This window comes from Molothrus aeneus, chromosome 7 (assembly GCF_037042795.1).
Source record: "Molothrus aeneus isolate 106 chromosome 7, BPBGC_Maene_1.0, whole genome shotgun sequence".
Classification (NCBI taxonomy): Eukaryota; Metazoa; Chordata; class Aves; order Passeriformes; family Icteridae; genus Molothrus; species Molothrus aeneus.
The window spans coordinates 23,042,441-23,060,156 of record NC_089652.1 but is presented as its reverse complement, the minus strand read 5'-3'; the positions used below and the strand labels follow the sequence as shown (position 1 = coordinate 23,060,156).

Sequence of the window (17,716 nt, the reverse complement as noted above, 5' to 3'; positions counted from 1 at the left end):
GCTCCTCCTTGCCGGCGGGACCGGCCGGGCAGCTGACTCGGCGGGAAGCCAGCGGCACGCGGCGCCGGGCGCTGCCCCGGGCTGCAGCCGTGCCCCGCTGCGGTGCGCTGTCAGCACCGGCACCGGCGGGACAGGCCGCTGCCACCGCACCCGCACCTTGCTGACGCTGTCCGGGACTCAGCGCGGCCCTGGGAGCGGAGGAGCCGGCGGGGACGGAGACCGGGAAGAGGCCAGACCGGGGCTGAGGGGGGACTCGAGCGGCGGAGCGGCCGCGCTGCCGGTCCGCACGCGCCTCCCATTACGTCACCCGGCGAACGGCGAGGGCGTGACGTCAGGGCCCGCGGTTGGCTGCGGCCGCCGCCCGTCACGCAGCGGAGCCGCCTCCAGGCCCGCGGTGGCCCGGGCGCGGGGGACGCGCGACACCGGCCGCGGGCGGCCCGGGCGGGCGGGGAGGGCTCTGCGGCGGCGCTCAGGTGGGCCCCGGGCCGGGACGGGGGGAGCGGGGCGCAAGGGGCCATGGGGGAGAGGCGGCCCGTGGCGCACGGGGGGGAGCGGGGCCGGCGCCGTCCCTTGCCGTGCTGCCACCACCGCCCCTCCCGGTGCCCCAGATCCGCTGGCCGCAGCCCAGGGCCGCCCGCCGGTGGCGGCGGGGCGGGGTGCAGAAACTTCCAGCAGCGGCGGGTGGCCCCGGGAGCGCCGTGTTTACAGCCGGGCCGGGGGGCGGGCCCAGTGCCGCGGCGGTGCCGGTGCCAGCGCCAGCACCGCCCTCCCGTCAGCTGGGACTCACGGGCCGGGGGCGAGTACCGGGGGCAGGACGGTACCGCGGGGGGTGGCGGGGGGCTGCAGCGGCCGCATTCTGCTCCTGTCCCCCACCCGGAGCGGGCTGGCCGGTGGAAGTGTCCCGGCGTGCCCGGGGACGTTCCCCGCTGAGCCCTTAATCCGCTCCAGCCGCTAAGCACCTTAGCGGGCTGCGCCCTCCTGCTGCCCCCCGCCCCGCCACTGAGCCCCGGGGGAAGCGGGCCGGGAGCGGCGCCGGCAGCGGGGACCCTTCCCCCGTTCCCCCTGGCTGGGCAAGCTGGGGTGACGCCGGCGGGACGGCGGTGCGTCAGCAGCAAAGGGTCCCCGGCTGGGGCTGTCGGTGGTCCCGGGTGGCCGAGGAGTGGGTAGGGTGCTGGGGAGCTGGGCATGGCTTGTGGCACTGAGTTGCTCTCGGGAGGCAGTGGGGTGGCCGGGGCGCTAGAGAGGGTAAGCAGCCTGCCGTTGCTGTCCCACACCCAGCACTACCGGGCTGTGCCTGTAGTCCCTGACTTTGCCTTCTCTCCCTGCAGTGACCCCGTGGGATAGCTCACGTCATGGTTGACTACTACGAAGCGCTGGGGGTGAGCCGCAATGCCACCGCCGAGGACATCAAGAAGGCGTAAGTGTATGGCAGCATGCCTCTGCCTGTGGGCCAGAGTCCCCCAAGCCACCCCCACCTGGTGCCAGCGAGGCAGGGGCTCCCTTTGGGGCAGTGGGGACAGGGCCCAGCTCCAGAGGTGACAATTCAGCCTTTGTTTCCTTTGTATGGATGCCAGAGCGGGGTTGGGCTTTGCTGCCATACAAAGACATCTTTTGGTGGGGTTTGGTTCCTCTCTCCCTGCTGTCAGCCTGGGGCTGGAGGCAAGTCTTGGTGGTGTTTGGAGGCTCCCCTTTCTCTCTCTCTCTGCCAGAGGGTGCAGGGCTGGCAGATAGTTGGGGCACAGGGACTCTGCTGGCATCAAACTCAAGGGACTGGAGGTCACAGAGTGAAGAGCAGCATGTCTGTCCCCTTTAGGGATGTGGGCAGGTGGGTGCTGTGCCTCAGGTACTACTGTGGAGCTGACAGAGCCTCCTGAGTTTTTGCAGGCCCTGCCTGGTGCCCTGCCCAGGTGCTGCTGCTCTCACTGGGGTGAGGCATTGCCTGAGGGGAATGCCAGCAGATTGCTGGCTTGCCAACAGGTGGCAGAGGTTCTCGTGGGGGGCTTCCCAAGAGGGAGTGGGAGAAGCTGAGAAGCATGGGTTAACCCTAGCTAGCTGCAGTGGGGAGGAGAGTGCTGCTGGTGCTCTCCTGGCCCCAGGGGCCCCCTAGCAACCCCTGGTCCATGCACACTTGCAGTGGAGCCCATGAAGGCTCCAGAACAAACCTGTGAGCATTGTCCAGAGCCATCAATGAGGGCAGCTGAGGTGGGTACACATTGCTCTGCTGTGGTTGTGCTGCAGTTCTGGGGTAATTTCTGGTTTGTTTGTTTATTTAGTCTGTGTGTGTTGGTGTGTGTATGCATAAATATGTATATATCTATATATATGTGTATATATATATTTATATATGAAAACACATACCGTTGGAAGGAAGAACTAGTCCAGGAGCTCCTGTTCAGAGCCTGATGCTGTAGGGTGCTGGGGGAAGCAGCTTGGGGTGCTCCTGCCCACAGGCTAGGAGGTGCATGCTCAAGTGGGGATTGCTGGCCCAAGAGGCCAAGGGCTGCTGCGTGCCCATCACTGGCCCTGTGTGCAGGTACAGGAAGGCTGCTCTGAAATGGCACCCGGATAAAAACCCAGACAACAAGGAGTATGCTGAGCAGAGGTTCAAGGAGATCGCCGAGGCATACGAAGTGCTGTCAGACAGTAAGAGGCCACAGTGATGTCTTGTGTGTGTGTGTGTGTGTGTGTGTCTGCCCTTGGGACTGTTCACACTGGCATGTCCTGCTTCTGGGCTCGCCCAGATTGCATCCCTGGCTGTCCCCAGGAGGCAGTGGGTCCCTCCAGCTTTACCACACAGCTTTTGGGGCTTGGTTAGTTCTTCACATCTCCCAAAACAGCCTTGGGAGAGATGCTGAGCTGTTGACATCCACAATGGGCTCTGGATACATCTCCATGGGCCTGAAGCTTTTGCATTCTTGCCCAGTGGTCTTACTTGTGTTTGGGTTCAGTGCTGGGGTGGCAGGGGCTTGTGCCAACCACCTCCTCTTGCTCCCTGCTGTTTTGCACCTCCCTTATTTGGGAGAAGTGTCAGTGCTCCTGTCCCCACCTGGCAGGCAGCTTCCCCACAGCCCCCTTTCTTCTTCCAGAGCAGAAGCGTGACATCTACGACCGATATGGCAAGGATGGACTCATGGGAGCAGGTGAGCAGGGCCCTGGGGGTTAGTGCAGCTCTGGATACATCCCTGCCTGAAGACCCAGGGTGGCTCAGTGCCACCAGGGCTCCCCACCCTTCAGGGGAGATGTCACGCAGGGCTCCATTTAACACTGAGTGTCTTCTCTCCAGCAGGAGCAGGCAGCTCCAGGGCCAGTGCTGGGGCCCCCGAATTCACCTTCACCTTCCGCAGCGCTCACGACGTCTTCCGGGAGTTCTTTGGTGGACGAGACCCCTTTGCTGAATTCTTTGGTGTGTGTGGGGCAGGGGAGGCTGGCTCTTGGGCATCTCTCTGTCTGTGGGGCAGCTGCTGAGCCTGGGGATAGAGCTCACGGCTGGCCCTGGCAGAGGGTCCCCACGCCAGTGCCCTGCTTCTGGTTCACCAAGCTGATGGGGTAATGCTGATGGGGGTGCCCCTGCCTTTCAGATGACATGATGCCCTTCTCTGAGCTGCGAGGACCTGGCCCCCGGCACCATGGGGGAGGCCACTTCTTTTCCCCCTTCCCAGGATCCTCAGGTAGGAGATGCTGCCATTCCTCCCAGCAGAGGAGTCCTAAAGCACCATCTTTCCCTGTGCAGAGTCTGTCCCCTGCCCTCCTGCCACCCACACTGACACCAACCTTGTTGCTCCCTTCTCTAGATTTCTTCGCCTCATCCTTCAGCTCTGGTCCAGATGCAGGACTGGGCTTCCGCTCTGTTTCCACCTCCACCACCTTTGTTAATGGCAGGCGTATCACCACCAAGAGGTGAGGGCAGTGCCAACCCACCTTGCTCCCACAGCCTTCCCTCCATCAGCAGGCCTCTGACCCTGCAGCTTCCTGCTGTGGTGCATGGGCTGCATGGCCCTTGACCGTCCATCTGTTTGTCTGTCTGTCTGCAGGATTGTTGAGAACGGGCGGGAGCGGGTGGAAGTGGAGGAGGATGGGGAGCTGAAGTCGATCCACATCGATGGTGAGAAGGGGCACTGCAGACTGAATTTTTGAGATCTCCACCCTTTCCCTTTGGGGTTTCTGGGAGGTGCTGCACCTAGGCTTTGTTTTGGACTGAGCCTTGGTTGCCCTGGTTCAGAACTCTGCTCTGAAGGATTGGTGGGGTTGGTTGGAGGTGCCAGGGCCCCACTCCAGCTTTGGGGAACTGGAGTGGATGAGTCCCCCAGCCCTGCCCCTGTTCCCACAGGTGTTCCTGATGACATGGCGCTGGGGCTGGAGCTGAGCCGGCGGGAGCAGCACGCCTTCCCCAGGCCACGGCCCCCCTCACCGCCAGCACCGGCCCCACACCAGACCTCGAGCTCCTCACCTGTCTGCCTCTACACGGATAGCGAGGATGAGGATGAGGACTTGCAGCTGGCCATGGCCTACAGCCTCTCTGAGATGGAAGCTGCGGGGCACCACCAAGCAGGTGGGCACAGCCCCGGCTCCCTGTCGGCACCGGGGGGCAGCCACAGCAGCCCATCCTCCGCCCGCAGAGCCCGTGGTGCCCGGGGGGGGCTGGAGCAGGAGCCACGGGGGGCCAGCAGTTCTGCTGCAGTGGGGCACGAACCTGCCCCCAAAGTGAAGCTGTGGCACTGCCCCCTACTCTGAGCGCAAGGCAGGGAGAGGAAAGCAGGGCTGGAGTCTGACTGCTTGGAACTCAGCTCCTACCTCCCCTAGCAAGGGAGAGGCTCTCTTCTGCCCTGCCTCCTTGCTCAGGTGAGTGGATGGCTAATGGCATCCCAGCGTTGGAGGCTCCCAGACTTGGAGGTAGTGGCTTGAAGAGGAGCCCCCTTGATGGGGTCCCAGGAAGCGGGGCAGCTCCCTGCCTTGTCTGCTGGAACTGTGGGGGGCCCATGGGCAGGCATGCTCTGGCTGTGCCTGCCCCTCTCTCCCTGCCAGCCCTGCAGGCAGGCAGGGTCTCCAGCAGGTGCCTCCCTGGCTGCAGCCTGCCCCTGCCCAGGCTGCAGGGAGTGCTGAGTTGAGCTCCCCTCCTTGCAAGGAGGGCTGTGCACATAGCCTCTGCTTGGTGCCTTGTGTCTTGTTTCTTCCCTCTGGATGCTGTTGCTCCTGCCTGTACTCCCTGCTCCTCTGTCTCCTCGCAGACTCTGCCTGGTCACTCCCTTCTGTATGCCTTGCACACCCTCCAGGGCACTGTCCCTCTTTGCTTCCCACAGCAGCAGTGACCCTCCGTGCTGTTCACAAGTGTTCCTACCCTCTTCACTGCCCGTAGTTCTGCCTTGGCTGTCTTCCTCCTCCGCCTGGGACCTTCCTCCCTCCTTCCCTGCCTCTTCCCCGCCCTTGGCCGAGGAGGATTTCACAGGTGCTGTTGTGTACCCCCCTCCGCTTGTCTCCCCAGGTGTGTTCTGAGGCTGCTGCGCCCGGGGACCGCGCACGCCCACTGGCCCACGAAGGTTCTCCCAGCCAGGACTCCGCTTTCTCCCTGCACGGCCACCCCCTGCCACCCCCTTCCCCAGCACCCTCTGGCTCCGTGGGATGCGGTGAGGGGGGGGCATGACAGGGCTTGTGGCTGAGCGATGCCTGGGGCTGGGGGGAGAGGCCCTGGGCACCACAGGGTGGTGGAGAGGGTGGTGATGGGGGTTGCTGTAGATTAGGCTGCTGGCTGTATGCAGCGAGGGGCAGCATGGCTGGGCTCAGCCAGCAGGGCTGGGCTCTGCCCCCCTCCTCGCTGTAGCCCCCCTCTCTACCCCCCTTCTGCTAACAGCTGTCAATAAACCTGTTTGCAGTAGCTTCTGCCTGTGGGGACTTTCTGGGCTGGGGATGCAGGGTTCTCATCTTTGCCTGCAGGTGAGCCGTACTTATCTGGCAGTTGCAGAGTGCAGGGATAGAGATGGATGAACGTCCCATTTCCTCCCTGTGCCATCCCAATACACACAGTCAGAGGCCAGGCCTGGCTGCAGCTGCACGAACGTGACACAAGAACTTTATTCACATCAAGATACAAAATTATAGTTCTCTAGAAATTTTTCTTCTGCTTGAGTGACTAGGCAGGGAGCACACAAAGGGGACCTGGAGTGGGGCTGGGCCAGGTCCCCCTGCACCCCATGCTCCCTGCAACTGCGGAGGACCCCTGGTCCCACTTCTGCCCCCCACATGGGTACAGGAAGAGGGCTAACACAGAACTGACAGGCTGGGGAGTCCCTCTGCCAGTTCCCAGCAGCACCTCCTGGTGTCCCCCTCCACAGGGCTTAAGGGCCACCAAGCCCTGTCCCCTGTGAGGTGACAGTGGGTGTGATGGGGTTCCTGCACACAGAGGGCCTGAGGTCAATGTCCTTGGGGAGATGGGAAGGGGTGCCTGGGGGCAGGGGGAGCAGAGCCAGAAGCACAGACACCATTTTACAGGGAGAGCAGCCCCAGGGGCCAGTGAGGAGAGTGCGAAGCGCAGGGCAGGGAGCAGACAGGAGGGAGGAGGGCTCCTTGCTATCACTGTGGCAGTGCCTTCAGGATGGCGTTCACTTCCTCGGCCACAGCCGTCAGTGCAAACTCAAACTGGTCCTGCAGGAGCACAGCAGGAGACATGAGGGTCCCTGCCACCTCAGCCCTAGGGCTTATGTATGCTGATGTGGAGGGAGAGGATCCCCAGTTTGGGGCATACCTTGGTCTGCACCATACCAGGCCGCTGATCTCGGATGTGCTCCAACGTAGCAGCTATGTCTATCTCCTTCACCCCTGGGGCAGAGGGAGAGAGGGGTGCTAGGAGGGGAGTTCACAGGCCAAGCTCAGGGACAGGGCAGAGATGGTGCTTCCCTGCACCTACCTTTGGCCATTCGGTTCAGGACCATGTCGACAAGGATGTACGTCCCAGTCCTGCCTGCGCCGTCACTGCAAAACACAGATGCTTAGTCCAGGGGAGCTGTTTCCAGTGGGACTGGTCCTGGGCAGCAGGTCCCAGCCTTCAGTCACCCCCAAATGTCCCTCCATCCCCTGCAGTACCTGCAGTGCACGATAATAGGGCAGGAGCGACCCCGGTAGCACTTGTTCACCTTCCTGCAAGGATAAGAGGGAACAGGTCAGTGCCCTGCTGTGCCCGGGTCAAGGCTGTGCTAGGTGTCCCTTGCTGTGCTCAGTGGGGCAGGGCAGCAGCACACCATGATGTGGCCCTGGGGGTCCTGCTCATGGCTCCTCCTGCCTCCACAATGGTGCTGGACATGGGATGGGGACCACGAGTGGAAAGTGGGCAGGGAAAGGAGTTGATTTCCTCGGGTGGCCAGCCTGGGGAGGGGAGCAGTGGCAGGACCCCCGGGGAGCGGCTCTGGTCCGGTGGGGTGTGCAGCTGGGGGCCAGGCGCCGGTGGGGCTCCTGGCATGCTCCATGCAGCAGGCACGGCTGCCAACGATCACTTTTGTGACTATGCAACTGGAGCCAGATTACTAGCTGCAAATCACAAAAATGACGCCGGCAGCTGCGAGAGAAAGACAGAGACAGACAGACACAGAGAGAGAGCGTGAGCGGGACTGAGAGGAGGCCGACATGCTCAGAGACCCCCCCCCCCCCCCGCTGCCCTAGGCTGGGTCTCTTGCCCCACACAACCCAGGGACAGTGAGCAGCCTGTGCCTGCCAAGAGCCAACCACCACCAGGGACCTAAAGACCTGGGCAGGTAAGTCTCCTGGGAGCAGTCCCAGTCCTGCAGCCCTTGCCCTGGGGCTAGCTGGGGATCCACCACTGGCTATAGGGCATTGGGAGCAATGGGTCACAGCCAGTTTAAGGCTGGCTCTGGGGATTTCTTCTTGCACCCATGGCTGGGGAAGGTGCCAGTCAATGCTGCCCTCCATGCCAGCTCAGGGGAAGAGCACTTTTCCCACCCTCACTGTAAAGGCTGGAGAGCCCTGGCAATCTCAGCCAGAGGTTTCTTACCCACCAAACTCTGTTGAGCCTCATCCCAAGTTGGCCAAAACCTGTATTTTCTGCTCCCTCCCATCCGTGGCAGCTCCTAGTCCCTGCACCTGGCCCATGCCATGGTCCTGACCCCCATCGTCGTGGCAGCGATGTCCTCACCTGGCCCATCAGTGCCTGCATTTGGGATCACCGCCGGCTCCCCAAGGGCTGGCACGGTGCCAGGTGGGCGCTCACCTGCGGAAGTCGAGGAGGGGCCGGGTGGTGGTGGGGATGCCCTCCGCAGGCCAGCTGAGGAAGTGGAACTGCGTCAGGGTGCGGGTCTCCTGCGACTGCACGTTTTTCAGGTAGAAGCTGCGCACCAGGAAATCCTCGCACCAGATGTGCTCTGACACCAGATTCACCTGCCCAAGCGAGGCAGACCGTGGGCATCAGTGCCAGGCAAGTTCTGCACTGATGCTCAGGGGGACGGGGGCTGGAGGATGCTCCATGCCACAGGCCACCTGCCACACTTGCCTCATAAATGTGGTAAAGGGAGGAGCCTTCATCTGGCCAGTAGCGATCACACTGCTTGACACTGTCCTCGGCCAGGGGGCTCAGCATGACAATGACAGTGCAGCCATGTTCCCACACCATCTGTGGGCAAAGCAAGGGGGTTTCACTGCTGGGGGACAGCCCAGGTGGGAGGGCAGTAAAGCCCCTGTGACCCATTTTGTGGGCAGTACACAAAGGGACCCCGATGCGCTGGCACAGCTGTGTGACACTCACCTGCCAGAAGTCAGCAATGGTGTGAGACAGTGGCCCCTGCGTGGCAATGTATGCTGGCATCCGTGGGTCGTGCTCAATCTGGAGCAGGAAAGGGGGTATCAGACTTCATGCTCTTCAGCCAGGTGTTGGTAACATTTGAAGGAATAGGGAGATAATCCAGGGGTGATAGGAAGGCTGGGAATGGAGATTCAAGTGCCCCAGCCAGGATGAAAATGGGACTTAACAATTGTTTGAGGAATGGGGCAGGCACAAAGCTCACATTTGTAGCCCTGAGGGATGTAACTTCAGTCCAGCTCCATCCCAGAGTGAAAACCTCACCTGGGCTGGGCACATCAAGGAGCAGGGAGGCAGGGCAGGAGCCCCCAGTGATCACTCACAATTGGACTGGCATTGATGAAGTCACTGCGGGATGGGTTGCTCTCAGCTTTCAGCTTGATCCGCACGTGATCATCTAGGGAACAGGCCAGGAGAATTGGTGAGTGGCTAGAGGAGCTGCAGGCACACTAATGCTGCAACCAGCCATGGCCCTGAGTGTCCCCATGCCCCAGGCCCTGCTCCAGCAGGACAGCTGGTGCCTGGGGCTGATGCCTGGGGCAGGGTGGCTGGGATGCTCACAGGGCACATAGTCAGGATTGCGGTTCTTCTTCAGGTTGGCTTCGCTCTGGGCAATGGAGCAGATGCTGGGCTCAGCTTGGTAGGCACAGAGCGCCTGCCACTCCTTGGCCAGCCGGTCCCGGTTGCGGAGGTGGTCCTCCATGTAGGCCTGGGGCAGAGGGGCGGCAGTCAGCCCAGCAGCTGAGGGGCAGAGGCAGGGCTGGGGAGGGGGCTGGCTCCCTCCCTCCAGGCTGGCTCACCAGGATCATGTGTCCTGTGGAGATGTCCATGTTGGACTGGACAGGCTCCTCGCACCAGGAGGGCGTGCTGCTGTGGGAGCTGGGGCTGGGCTGCGGGGCATCGCTGAACTGGGACGAGACACTGCTCACCCTCGAAGTCTCCGCCGGTGCCGCCGGTGCATCAGCACGGCCAAAGAGAGACTTGGCAGCCATGTGCTGGCGGCACAGCTCCTGGGAAGGTAGCAAGAGCCCTGTCCCTCGGCCAGTGTGCCACCACGGGGCGGCTCCATGCACCCCGAGCAATGCTGACACGCGGCAGCGACGCATCCCGCAGGGTCCCGCATCCCGCGGGCTCCCGCATCCCCCAGGGCCCTACCTGGTACTCGAAGGTGGTGTCAGCAGCACCCTCCGGCCCCAGGGCAGCCAGGCGCTCCTTCTCCCGCTGCTTGGCATGGCGCCGGAGGCAGAGGGCCGCAGACACGGCGATAGCAAGGACTGCCACGCAGGCCAGGGCGATGAAGGTCAGCAGCACCGAGTGGAAGCCATCCCCGAAGCGGGACGGGCGCGAGTAGGCAGCAGCCTCATTGCGCTGGGGACCAAGCCAAGGTTAGCTAGGGGGGGCTGGGGGGACAGAGATCCTATTCTGCTGCACATCTGGGGATGCTGGGGGTTAAAATGGAGCAAGGGCTCTTCCTTCCCCTTCCTGAGGGTGCTGATTCTCCCAGCACACTCAGCTGGGGCAGAGCTGGTGTCAGTGGGGTGAGGCAGAGTGCACCCACCTCTGTGTCACATGGGGAACTGCTACAATGGTGTCCCTGGAGCTGCAGGAGCTTGGCCAAGCCCAGGTAGCAGTGACTTCCTGCCTCCAGCACTCAGGGCTGCTGCCTGAGGCAAACCCAGCCTGGACTGCCCTTCTACAAGGCAGGCAGTAGCCCCTTAGAGCTCTGGTTCCCTGACCTCCTTCTGCCCAGCTGGAGATCAACAAGGGCTGAATTCAGCCCAAGGAGTTAATGGTGTAGAAGAGGCAACTGCAGCACTGGGTGTGCCACTCCCAGGGGACTTGCCCAGCTGAGGCTGGCTGTCCCCTGCAGCCACTGCTCCACATCAGGACATTGAGGGAGGCAGGGTGGGCAATATGCCAGCACTGCTGGGACCATCCCAGCTGTAGCAGCTAGGGGACAAGTCCTCCCTGTTGCACTCCTCAGTTAGGACACAGAGCAGCCCCTGCCACCTTGCAGGTAGTGTCTCTAGGGCTCCTTCCCTGTGACTGTGGGAGACACCCCAATCCATGCCAGCCCCATGCTGGAACAGGATGTTGTTCAGGCCTTGCTGGACAAGACCTTCCTGTCAATGCCATGACTGCCTAGCTCCAGCTAGGGCAGCACAGGGATACTGAGCCATCACCAATTCAAACATCCTGTGCCCAATGAGCTGTCAAGGCCCTGCATTACCTCATTGCCACAGCCTCCCATTTGCTATGAGCCTGATGACGTTACTGAGGGAACACTGCACCATCATCAACTACATCATCATCATCACCGTCATCGCCTGGGGATGTCCCCAGCCTGGGTGTCCCTGCTGCCACCTGCCCCCCCAGCACCCAGCTGCCATCAGCGTGCAGCCAGTCCTGCAGCCAGGGCACCCACCAGGCCCAGCACCTCCCAGCAGCCCTGCAGCCCCTGGAGGTGTCAGCAGAGCCGGGGGGGGACAGAAGGGATTTCTCTCCCAAGGCCTGCCCAGGCCCTGCTGTCTCCCTGCCTCCCTACATCCCTCTTCTTCAAATCTTGCACCAGTCCCACCAAGCCCAGAGCTGGGAGGAAATGAAGGAAAAGCACAAGCTGGTTAGAACTGGGAAGGTCAGGGCAGAAGGGGGCTTGCAAAGCTGCCTCAGCTTCCTCTGAGCTCCATCTTTGTAATCTCTGACATCTATCCCAGTTCCTGCCACCTGCCTCATCAAAAGGCATTGTCATAGACACACTCTGCATATTGCTGATAGAGACAGGTGGCCTCTGGCCAGGCCACCCCTTCTTCATGGCCTCTTCCAAAGTTCCCCCTTCTTTCTTTCCTTCCTTCCTCCCTGCTCACAACTACAGCCACATGACAAGAAGTGAGAAATGGGGACACTGGGCTGGGGATGTGCTACACCATTTTTCCTCCTCAGGCTGCAAACACGGGAGCCAAGCTTGGTCCTTGTCTCCAGCCCCTGTTCCCTGCCCCAGGAGACTGTTCCTGTGGTTCCTCAGAGGAGCATGAGGAGGGGCAACCCCTCTCCAAACAGATGGTTTCTGTTCCATCCCTGCCTCCAGCTGCTTTGCCATTCTCTGGGGACATGATGGCATTTTGCCTGCCTAGCTATGGTTTGTGGGGTGCCCTGGGAACATCCCATGCTTGGGTGCCCAGGCCACAGCTGAGATGTGTTTGCAGGCTGGAGGGAGGCAAGGGTGAGGATGAGCCTTGAGGATACAGCCTGCACCCCTCTGGTCTTGGGGGGAAGAAAAGCCTCTGGGAATCCCTCTCAAACCACCTCCAAACACTGTGGAGCTTTTGTTTTTAAAAGAGCCAAGAGCCCTGGGCAGGATCGTGCTGCCAGGCAGTGGAGAGGGAGGATGGGCAGACAGGAGTGGAGCAGTCTCCAACAGGAGTCCTCCAACACAGGACTGGAGTCTATCTCCAGCACAGCATCCCAAACACTGCCCAGTCTCCTCTACTCTCCAGCTGCTCCACAGACCTGCAGCTCACTCACAAAGGCCCTTGTACCGCAGGACTGGGGGCTCCTGGCTTGTACCCAGTGGCAGCATCCCCACTGCCCTATCCCTGCCCTCCTCAGCCCCAAGGGATGGAATCCTTGCTCACTCCTACCTCTCCCACTCCTGTTTGCACAATCTTCAGGCCCAGCTCGTGCTCCAGCTCTCCCTTCACTTGCTCTGTGGACAGGGAGGAGATGGTCAGAGGCATGCTCCCCTCCACACGAGAGCCCCCCCAGAAACAGAGCCAAGGGATAGCTCTGACAGCTGCCCCCTGCAGCTCCCCACTGCAGCCCAAGGCAGGGGGATGTACAGCAGGAGCCCTCTCTCCCTGGTCCCCGGGAAGGGCACCCCACAACTGGGAGGGGAAGAGAGGAACAAGATCAGGGGGACGCTGCCCAACTCACCAGTCTGGCTGGCCACATCTGCCAGGGAAAAGTTCTGGGGGTTCTGTCGGATGCGGAAGGTAAGTGCAGGACCCACAACGCTGCCAGGGCCAGGGGGGGCACAGTGTGAGAGCTGGAAATGCAGACCCCCTACCCACCCTCACCACAGCCTGGTCCCTCCTGTCCCCGTGGCACCAGTACCCTCACCTGATGTTGATGAAGCTGGCGGTGGAGAGGTGGAGGTGCTTGGCTAGGAGCTCCAGCAGCTGCACGCCAGCAGCCAGCCCCAGGGGCCTGTGGGGACATTGTCACAGTGAGGAGGGGGTGGCAGGGGTGAGGGGACAGCCCCGTGCTCCCCACAGTCAGGGAGCAGGGACAGGCAGGCTCAGGGAGTCCCAAGCACATAGGAAGAGCAGGTGTCAGGTTGGGCAGGAGGTGAGACTGTGGTGATGTGTGGTCATGGGGGTGAGCTGACCCCCCTTGCACACGAGTGTGCAGAGACATTCGTGCACACACACTCCCAGCCTTCCATCCTGCAACAGTGAGCTCTGGCCTTGGTGTGGGCTGGGAAAGGAAGGCTTTGGGGTGGAACAAGGGTTGTGGGTAGACAATGGATCAGTGGGAGCTGACCCCACAGAAATCTGACCCTACCAAAGACCCAACAGGTTCGGTCAAGCATGATGAAGCTGTGACAGCTGTTGGTGGGGAGATACAGACCCTTCACACATGCAGACCCCCTTGCAAGATCCCCAGCTCTCACTTCTGGTCTGTGACGATGTAGCCATACTCGTCTAGTGGCCGCATGCCCTGTTGTGCCCCACTGTCCTTCATCTCTGTGTAGCTCTTCTTCTCCACCACAATGTTCTTTCCGGGGCTGAGTGCATCCCCACTATGTCCCTGCTGTGGCTCAGCCCGGGGAGCTGGTGAGGATGCTGCCCTGCCCTTCGTTCCATCCCCTGGGGAGCTGCTGGCTGGGATTTTGGGGGGTGGCGCTGTGGAAGAAGGGGACACTGGCTCCTCTCCATGCTGCATGTCCCCCTCCATCACCTGAAGGGAGAAAAAGGGAGAAGCTGGAATCTCTGAGGAGAGCCTTGGGGAAATGTCTCCTCCCTCTCATCCCACCTGTGCCATGGCACCTCCTCCAGCATCACCCTGCTGCAAACCCACCCGTTTCGCTGTGGGCATTTCAGGACCAGCAACACCTGCAAAGGAGAGAGACAGAGGTCCTACAGCACCCACCCCAAAAGGCAACACTCCCTACCCCGAAACAGGGCATGCTAGCATCTGCTGCTGCCAGTCCCTGCTTGTCCCATCCCTGCACCCAGCTCACCAGAGCTCTGGAGCAGCTGGAGGAGGGTGGATAGGCTGCTTATCTGCTGGGGACTCAGTTCTGGCAGGCCCAGGCCATAGCTGGCCAGGAGAGAAGCCAGTCTCTTCAGGGCAGCATCTGCAAGAGGATGTAGCATCAGGTTGGGTGCTTTGCATCTGCAGGGAGACCAGGGGCCAGGGATGAAGCAGATGGAGCAGGTGGGGTTGCGGGTACATTCTGCCCATGGGCATAAACACAAAGAGGGGGGAAAGTGTGAGCCACGAGGAACTCGTGGCTGTGGATATAGGACAGGGACAAGGGTTGGTGCCTGGCTGGAGAACAAGGTACCCGTCTGTGCAGAGGGTGGCTGGGCAGCCAGGGGTGCTTGCTGCTCCCTCTCCTCTACGTTTCTGTAGTCGCTGGGGAGCCGCAAGCTGTGCTGGAGCCTGGTGCTGGCAGGGTCCGGGCGGCCAGCTTTCTCTCTGGGCAGGGAAAGCATGCCCAAGTCCTGGAAAAGATGCCCCCCATCCACTCCTGGCTGCCCGCCATAGGAGGGCACAGGGCCAGCCCCAAAGAGGGTCTGGGCAGGGACCCGGCCCAGCAGCGAGGAGGTCTCAGAGCTCTGCCTGGCTGAGCCGCTGGGATGCTGGTGAGCACCATCCTGATAGCCGAACTGCAACCAAAACACATGTCAAACCCTACAGGTCCCCTGTCACCCCACAGTGGAGGCAGGTATCCCAGCACCAGCAGAAAAGTGCTGGGAGTGCAGCAGCTCCCTGCCAATCTCTACTTTTCTGCCCAGGAGAAGGCGCTCAGCCCCCAGCTTACCTTGTGGTAGGAGTAGGGATTGAGCAGAGCCTCCTCGTAGGCCAGCTGGGGTGGGGAGGGCAGCAGGACGTGCTCCAGGTACCGCTGCACCAGCGGGGAAAGCAGCAGTGCTGGGGGCTGCTCCAAATGCTGAGCTGCTGGCAGGCCGGGGTCCGGGGCCAGCGGGGCTCGCCGGGGCTCGCTGCGGAGAGGCAGGAACCTCGAAGGCAAACAGCGCTGGGGTAACTCACCTGGGTAAAGGGGGACGTCCCTCCCCTAAACCCCATCTGGGGGACAAAGCCCTCGCTGCTCCATTGAGCTCTGCCGGCGCTGTCCTACCTGTCCCTGGCCCCCGGCTCCAGCGAGGGCGGCAGGCGGAGGCGGGGGATGCGCTCCATCTCCTGAGAGATCACATACTGGGTGATGCCATCCTGCCACGAGAGCCCTGCCATGGGAGGAGGCTGTGAGACATGGAGGCAGCCTGGGAACCGTGGTGTGAGTGCATGGGATGCCATCCTGATATTCTGCCCCCGTGTCCCATGGCCGGGGTTTGGCCCCACTCTTCCTCAGCCCACCCTGGGCCAGCAGGACCACAGACAGCTCTAGAGCCACTAGGCAATTCTACCTGACATCCCCTCCCTGCAGGGTCCCAGGGGCTTCCCCCACGCTCCCCCGCTCACCTTGTGCCATGAGATGCCGCAAGACATCCTGCAGGCGCTGGAGCACGGGAGATGTGACCTGAAAGTAGGCTCTGTCCTGCACGGAGCCCACCTGGCATTGCCCAAACAGCCCATCTGCCAGAGAAGGAAGAGAGTGGATGAACAAACACTCCGATGTGAGGCTCTCCAGGCACAGCCCCACCTTTCTCCTGCCATGCTTCCTTGCACTGCACCCTAGGTTCCCCTGCAAGGCATCTCTGTACCCTTCACACACACTTGGGAAAGGAGAGGGGATCCCTGCACTCCTGCTTGTCACTTACCCTGCACACACACCTCCTGTGGGGAGCACAGCCTTCGGTCAAACAGGCAGCCTGGGACAGACAGACAGACCAGTCAGCACAGCATTCAAGGGGGACTCCAATGGAATCTGCTCATCACCAGCTGCTTGGGGGATCCCTACGCTCCAGAAAAGCAGCACAGGGATGCAATGTGGTGATGGTGGGAGGGGACACAGCTTTGTAGCCCATGGCAGAGGCTAGGTGCCAGTCTTTTCTGCCCCTCAGGGACAAGATGGGGGCTGTGTAGAAAGTATGCCCTTGGCTCTGGAGAGTGGAGAAGGCCTGGAGTTTTTTGGGGTGCTGGCAGTTAGGAAGGTAAGACTGAGGCAGCAGAGACCTGCAAAACCACATCTGCTGCCCTCCTACATGTGGTACTACGAGGAAGGGATGCAACCCAGTGACACTGGAATCCACTCTCCCTGCAAGGCAGACCCCAAAGCATGGATGTAGTGCTGTTGGGGGTGTGGGGTGTGTACCTCTCCACCCCCTTCGGCGGGCAGCACTTGGGCAGGGGGCGGCTTCCCCCTTCCTCTCCCCCCCCGTTTCGGTCCAAGACCGTCAGCAGCGAGACGGCAGCAGGCGATGACTCAGCCCCGGATGGCAAGGAATGAACGAGAAAACAACCGGGGGGAGGGGAGGGAGGGGCCCGTCAAGCCCGCCGCGGGGGAAGGGGGCTAGTGGGGATGAGGGTCCTCGAAACCCCGGCACCCCGGGCCGGCGTCCCCCGGGGCGGAGGCCCCGCCGGTGCGGGGCACAGGACCCACTGCCGGGGGAGACCCCAGGAACGGCGGCAGCGGGGCCGGGCCGGGCGGCAGGGCCGGCGCTGTCCGCGGTGCTGAAGCGGCGCAGCGTTCTCCCGCCGAGACGCCGCGCTCCGCGGGAGGGGCGGTGGCCCCAGCTCCGGGAGGCTCCCCCGGCCAGGACGGGGCTCGGCCGCAGCCGTGCCGGCACCATTCCCTGCTTGCTCCCGGGGGCAGCGGGCCCTCGCGGTCCAGCCGGATCCATCTCGGCACTCCCGGGCCGCTGGAGGACGAGGGGCGCAGCAGCCTCCGGCTCCCGGTAGTGAGTCAGCGGAGCCGGGGCCGTGCCGTGCCGTGCCGGTGGGCTGCAGCCCTGCTATCGACAGCGACACTCGGGTCCCCGAGAGCTCCAAGCACGGACCACACGGACCGACCCGGAGAAGAGCGGGTACACCGGCCCGGGCGGCCGCACTTACAGGCGGAGGACGGCTAAAGGGCGGCATGGGGCCGGAGCAAGCTACGCTCAGGGTCGCTGGCCCGGGCTCTCCATCCCTGCGGCAGCCCCAGGCACTGGCTTTGCCCCGGGCATGAGCAATAACCGTTCCGCTCCCGTCCCGTAGCTGCTGGCTCTCGGGCCCGGCGGGGCGGCACCTCTACAGCCGGCGGGGTGCCCCGGGTTTAGCACACCCACCGCCCCGGCAGTCCCGGGAGAGGGGCGCCCCCGGTGCCAGTGGCGCACCCGCGGTGCCGGTCCCGGGCCGCCCAGTCCCGCTATCCGCCAGGGGCCGGACTCGCCGCTGCACGCCGTGACAGCACCCTACAGCGGCGGCGACCGCACCGGCCGCGGAGTCCCGTGCCCCGCCACTCCCCGGGAATCTCCTTCCGGCCCTCGCGCAGCCCGGGGCAAAGCCGCCCTGCCCGGGGTCGCGGTCTCACCGTGTGCGGCGGTGGCGGCGGCGGCGCCGTCACGCAGCTGCCCGCGGCCGGCCAGGAGGAGGAGGCAGAGGAGCGCCCGGAGGAGCCGCCGCCCCATGCTCCGCTCACGGCCGCACCATGGCGCACCCGCCGGCCGCGCCCCCGCCGCCGCCGCCAACCCGCGCCCCGCCGAGCCGCGCGCCCCGCCCGCCGCCGCCGCCCCGCCAATGGCGCGCTGCGCG

At 62.9% G+C, this 17,716-nt stretch overlaps 2 protein-coding genes across 7 annotated transcripts; one reads left to right on the top strand and one right to left on the bottom strand.

Annotated features, from left to right (window-relative positions):
• The first annotated feature begins 366 nt into the window (after window positions 1-366).
• DNAJB2 (DnaJ heat shock protein family (Hsp40) member B2) lies at window positions 367-5,869 on the top strand. Of its 5 annotated transcripts, XM_066553872.1 has the most exons (10): window positions 668-796; window positions 1,329-1,417; window positions 2,534-2,643; window positions 3,087-3,140; window positions 3,284-3,403; window positions 3,579-3,668; window positions 3,792-3,897; window positions 4,032-4,102; window positions 4,328-4,549; window positions 5,480-5,869. In XM_066553872.1, exons 2-10 carry the CDS (start codon window positions 1,353-1,355, stop codon window positions 5,488-5,490), a joined length of 849 nt encoding a protein of 282 aa, XP_066409969.1. In that variant the 5' UTR covers window positions 668-796; window positions 1,329-1,352; the 3' UTR covers window positions 5,491-5,869. The 5 variants fall into 5 exon arrangements, with proteins under 5 accessions (XP_066409965.1, XP_066409969.1, XP_066409967.1 ...); XM_066553868.1 differs by lacking the exon at window positions 668-796 and adding an exon at window positions 367-473 and having other exon boundaries at window positions 4,328-5,869; XM_066553870.1 differs by having other exon boundaries at window positions 3,287-3,403; window positions 4,328-5,869.
• A 167-nt stretch (window positions 5,870-6,036) lies between these two features.
• On the bottom strand, window positions 6,037-17,625 carry PTPRN (protein tyrosine phosphatase receptor type N). Of its 2 annotated transcripts, none has more exons than XM_066553245.1 (23): window positions 17,496-17,625; window positions 15,802-15,852; window positions 15,503-15,616; window positions 15,162-15,267; window positions 14,844-15,042; window positions 14,364-14,688; window positions 14,037-14,153; window positions 13,829-13,908; window positions 13,467-13,753; window positions 12,914-13,000; window positions 12,728-12,807; window positions 12,436-12,500; window positions 9,953-10,165; window positions 9,598-9,807; window positions 9,359-9,506; window positions 9,121-9,194; window positions 8,744-8,821; window positions 8,492-8,611; window positions 8,213-8,379; window positions 7,075-7,128; window positions 6,899-6,963; window positions 6,737-6,810; window positions 6,037-6,636 (listed from the first exon to the last, which is right to left on the bottom strand). In XM_066553245.1, the coding sequence occupies exons 1-23, from the start codon at window positions 17,590-17,592 to the stop codon at window positions 6,565-6,567; spliced, it is 2,883 nt and encodes a 960-aa protein (XP_066409342.1). In that variant the 5' UTR covers window positions 17,593-17,625; the 3' UTR covers window positions 6,037-6,564. The 2 variants fall into 2 exon arrangements, with proteins under 2 accessions (XP_066409342.1, XP_066409343.1); XM_066553246.1 differs by having other exon boundaries at window positions 13,874-13,908.
• Between the last annotated feature and the right edge of the window lie 91 nt (window positions 17,626-17,716).

Excerpts from the sequence above, each read along its gene's own strand:
- DNAJB2 (XM_066553868.1), top strand. The coding sequence starts at position 1,353 with ATGGTTGACTACTACGAAGCGCTGGGGGTGAGCCGCAATGCCACCGCC. Across the intron at positions 1,418-2,533 it reads GCCGAGGACATCAAGAAGGC|GTACAGGAAGGCTGCTCTGA; the intron begins GTAAGTGTATGG and ends CCCTGTGTGCAG. Across the intron at positions 4,103-4,327 it reads GAAGTCGATCCACATCGATG|GTGTTCCTGATGACATGGCG; the intron begins GTGAGAAGGGGC and ends CTGTTCCCACAG.
- PTPRN (XM_066553245.1), bottom strand. The coding sequence starts at position 17,592 with ATGGGGCGGCGGCTCCTCCGGGCGCTCCTCTGCCTCCTCCTCCTGGCC. Across the intron at positions 12,501-12,727 it reads AGATGTGGCCAGCCAGACTG|AGCAAGTGAAGGGAGAGCTG; the intron begins GTGAGTTGGGCA and ends CCCTGTCCACAG. Across the intron at positions 10,166-12,435 it reads TGCAAACAGGAGTGGGAGAG|CGCAATGAGGCTGCTGCCTA; the intron begins GTAGGAGTGAGC and ends CTTGGTCCCCAG.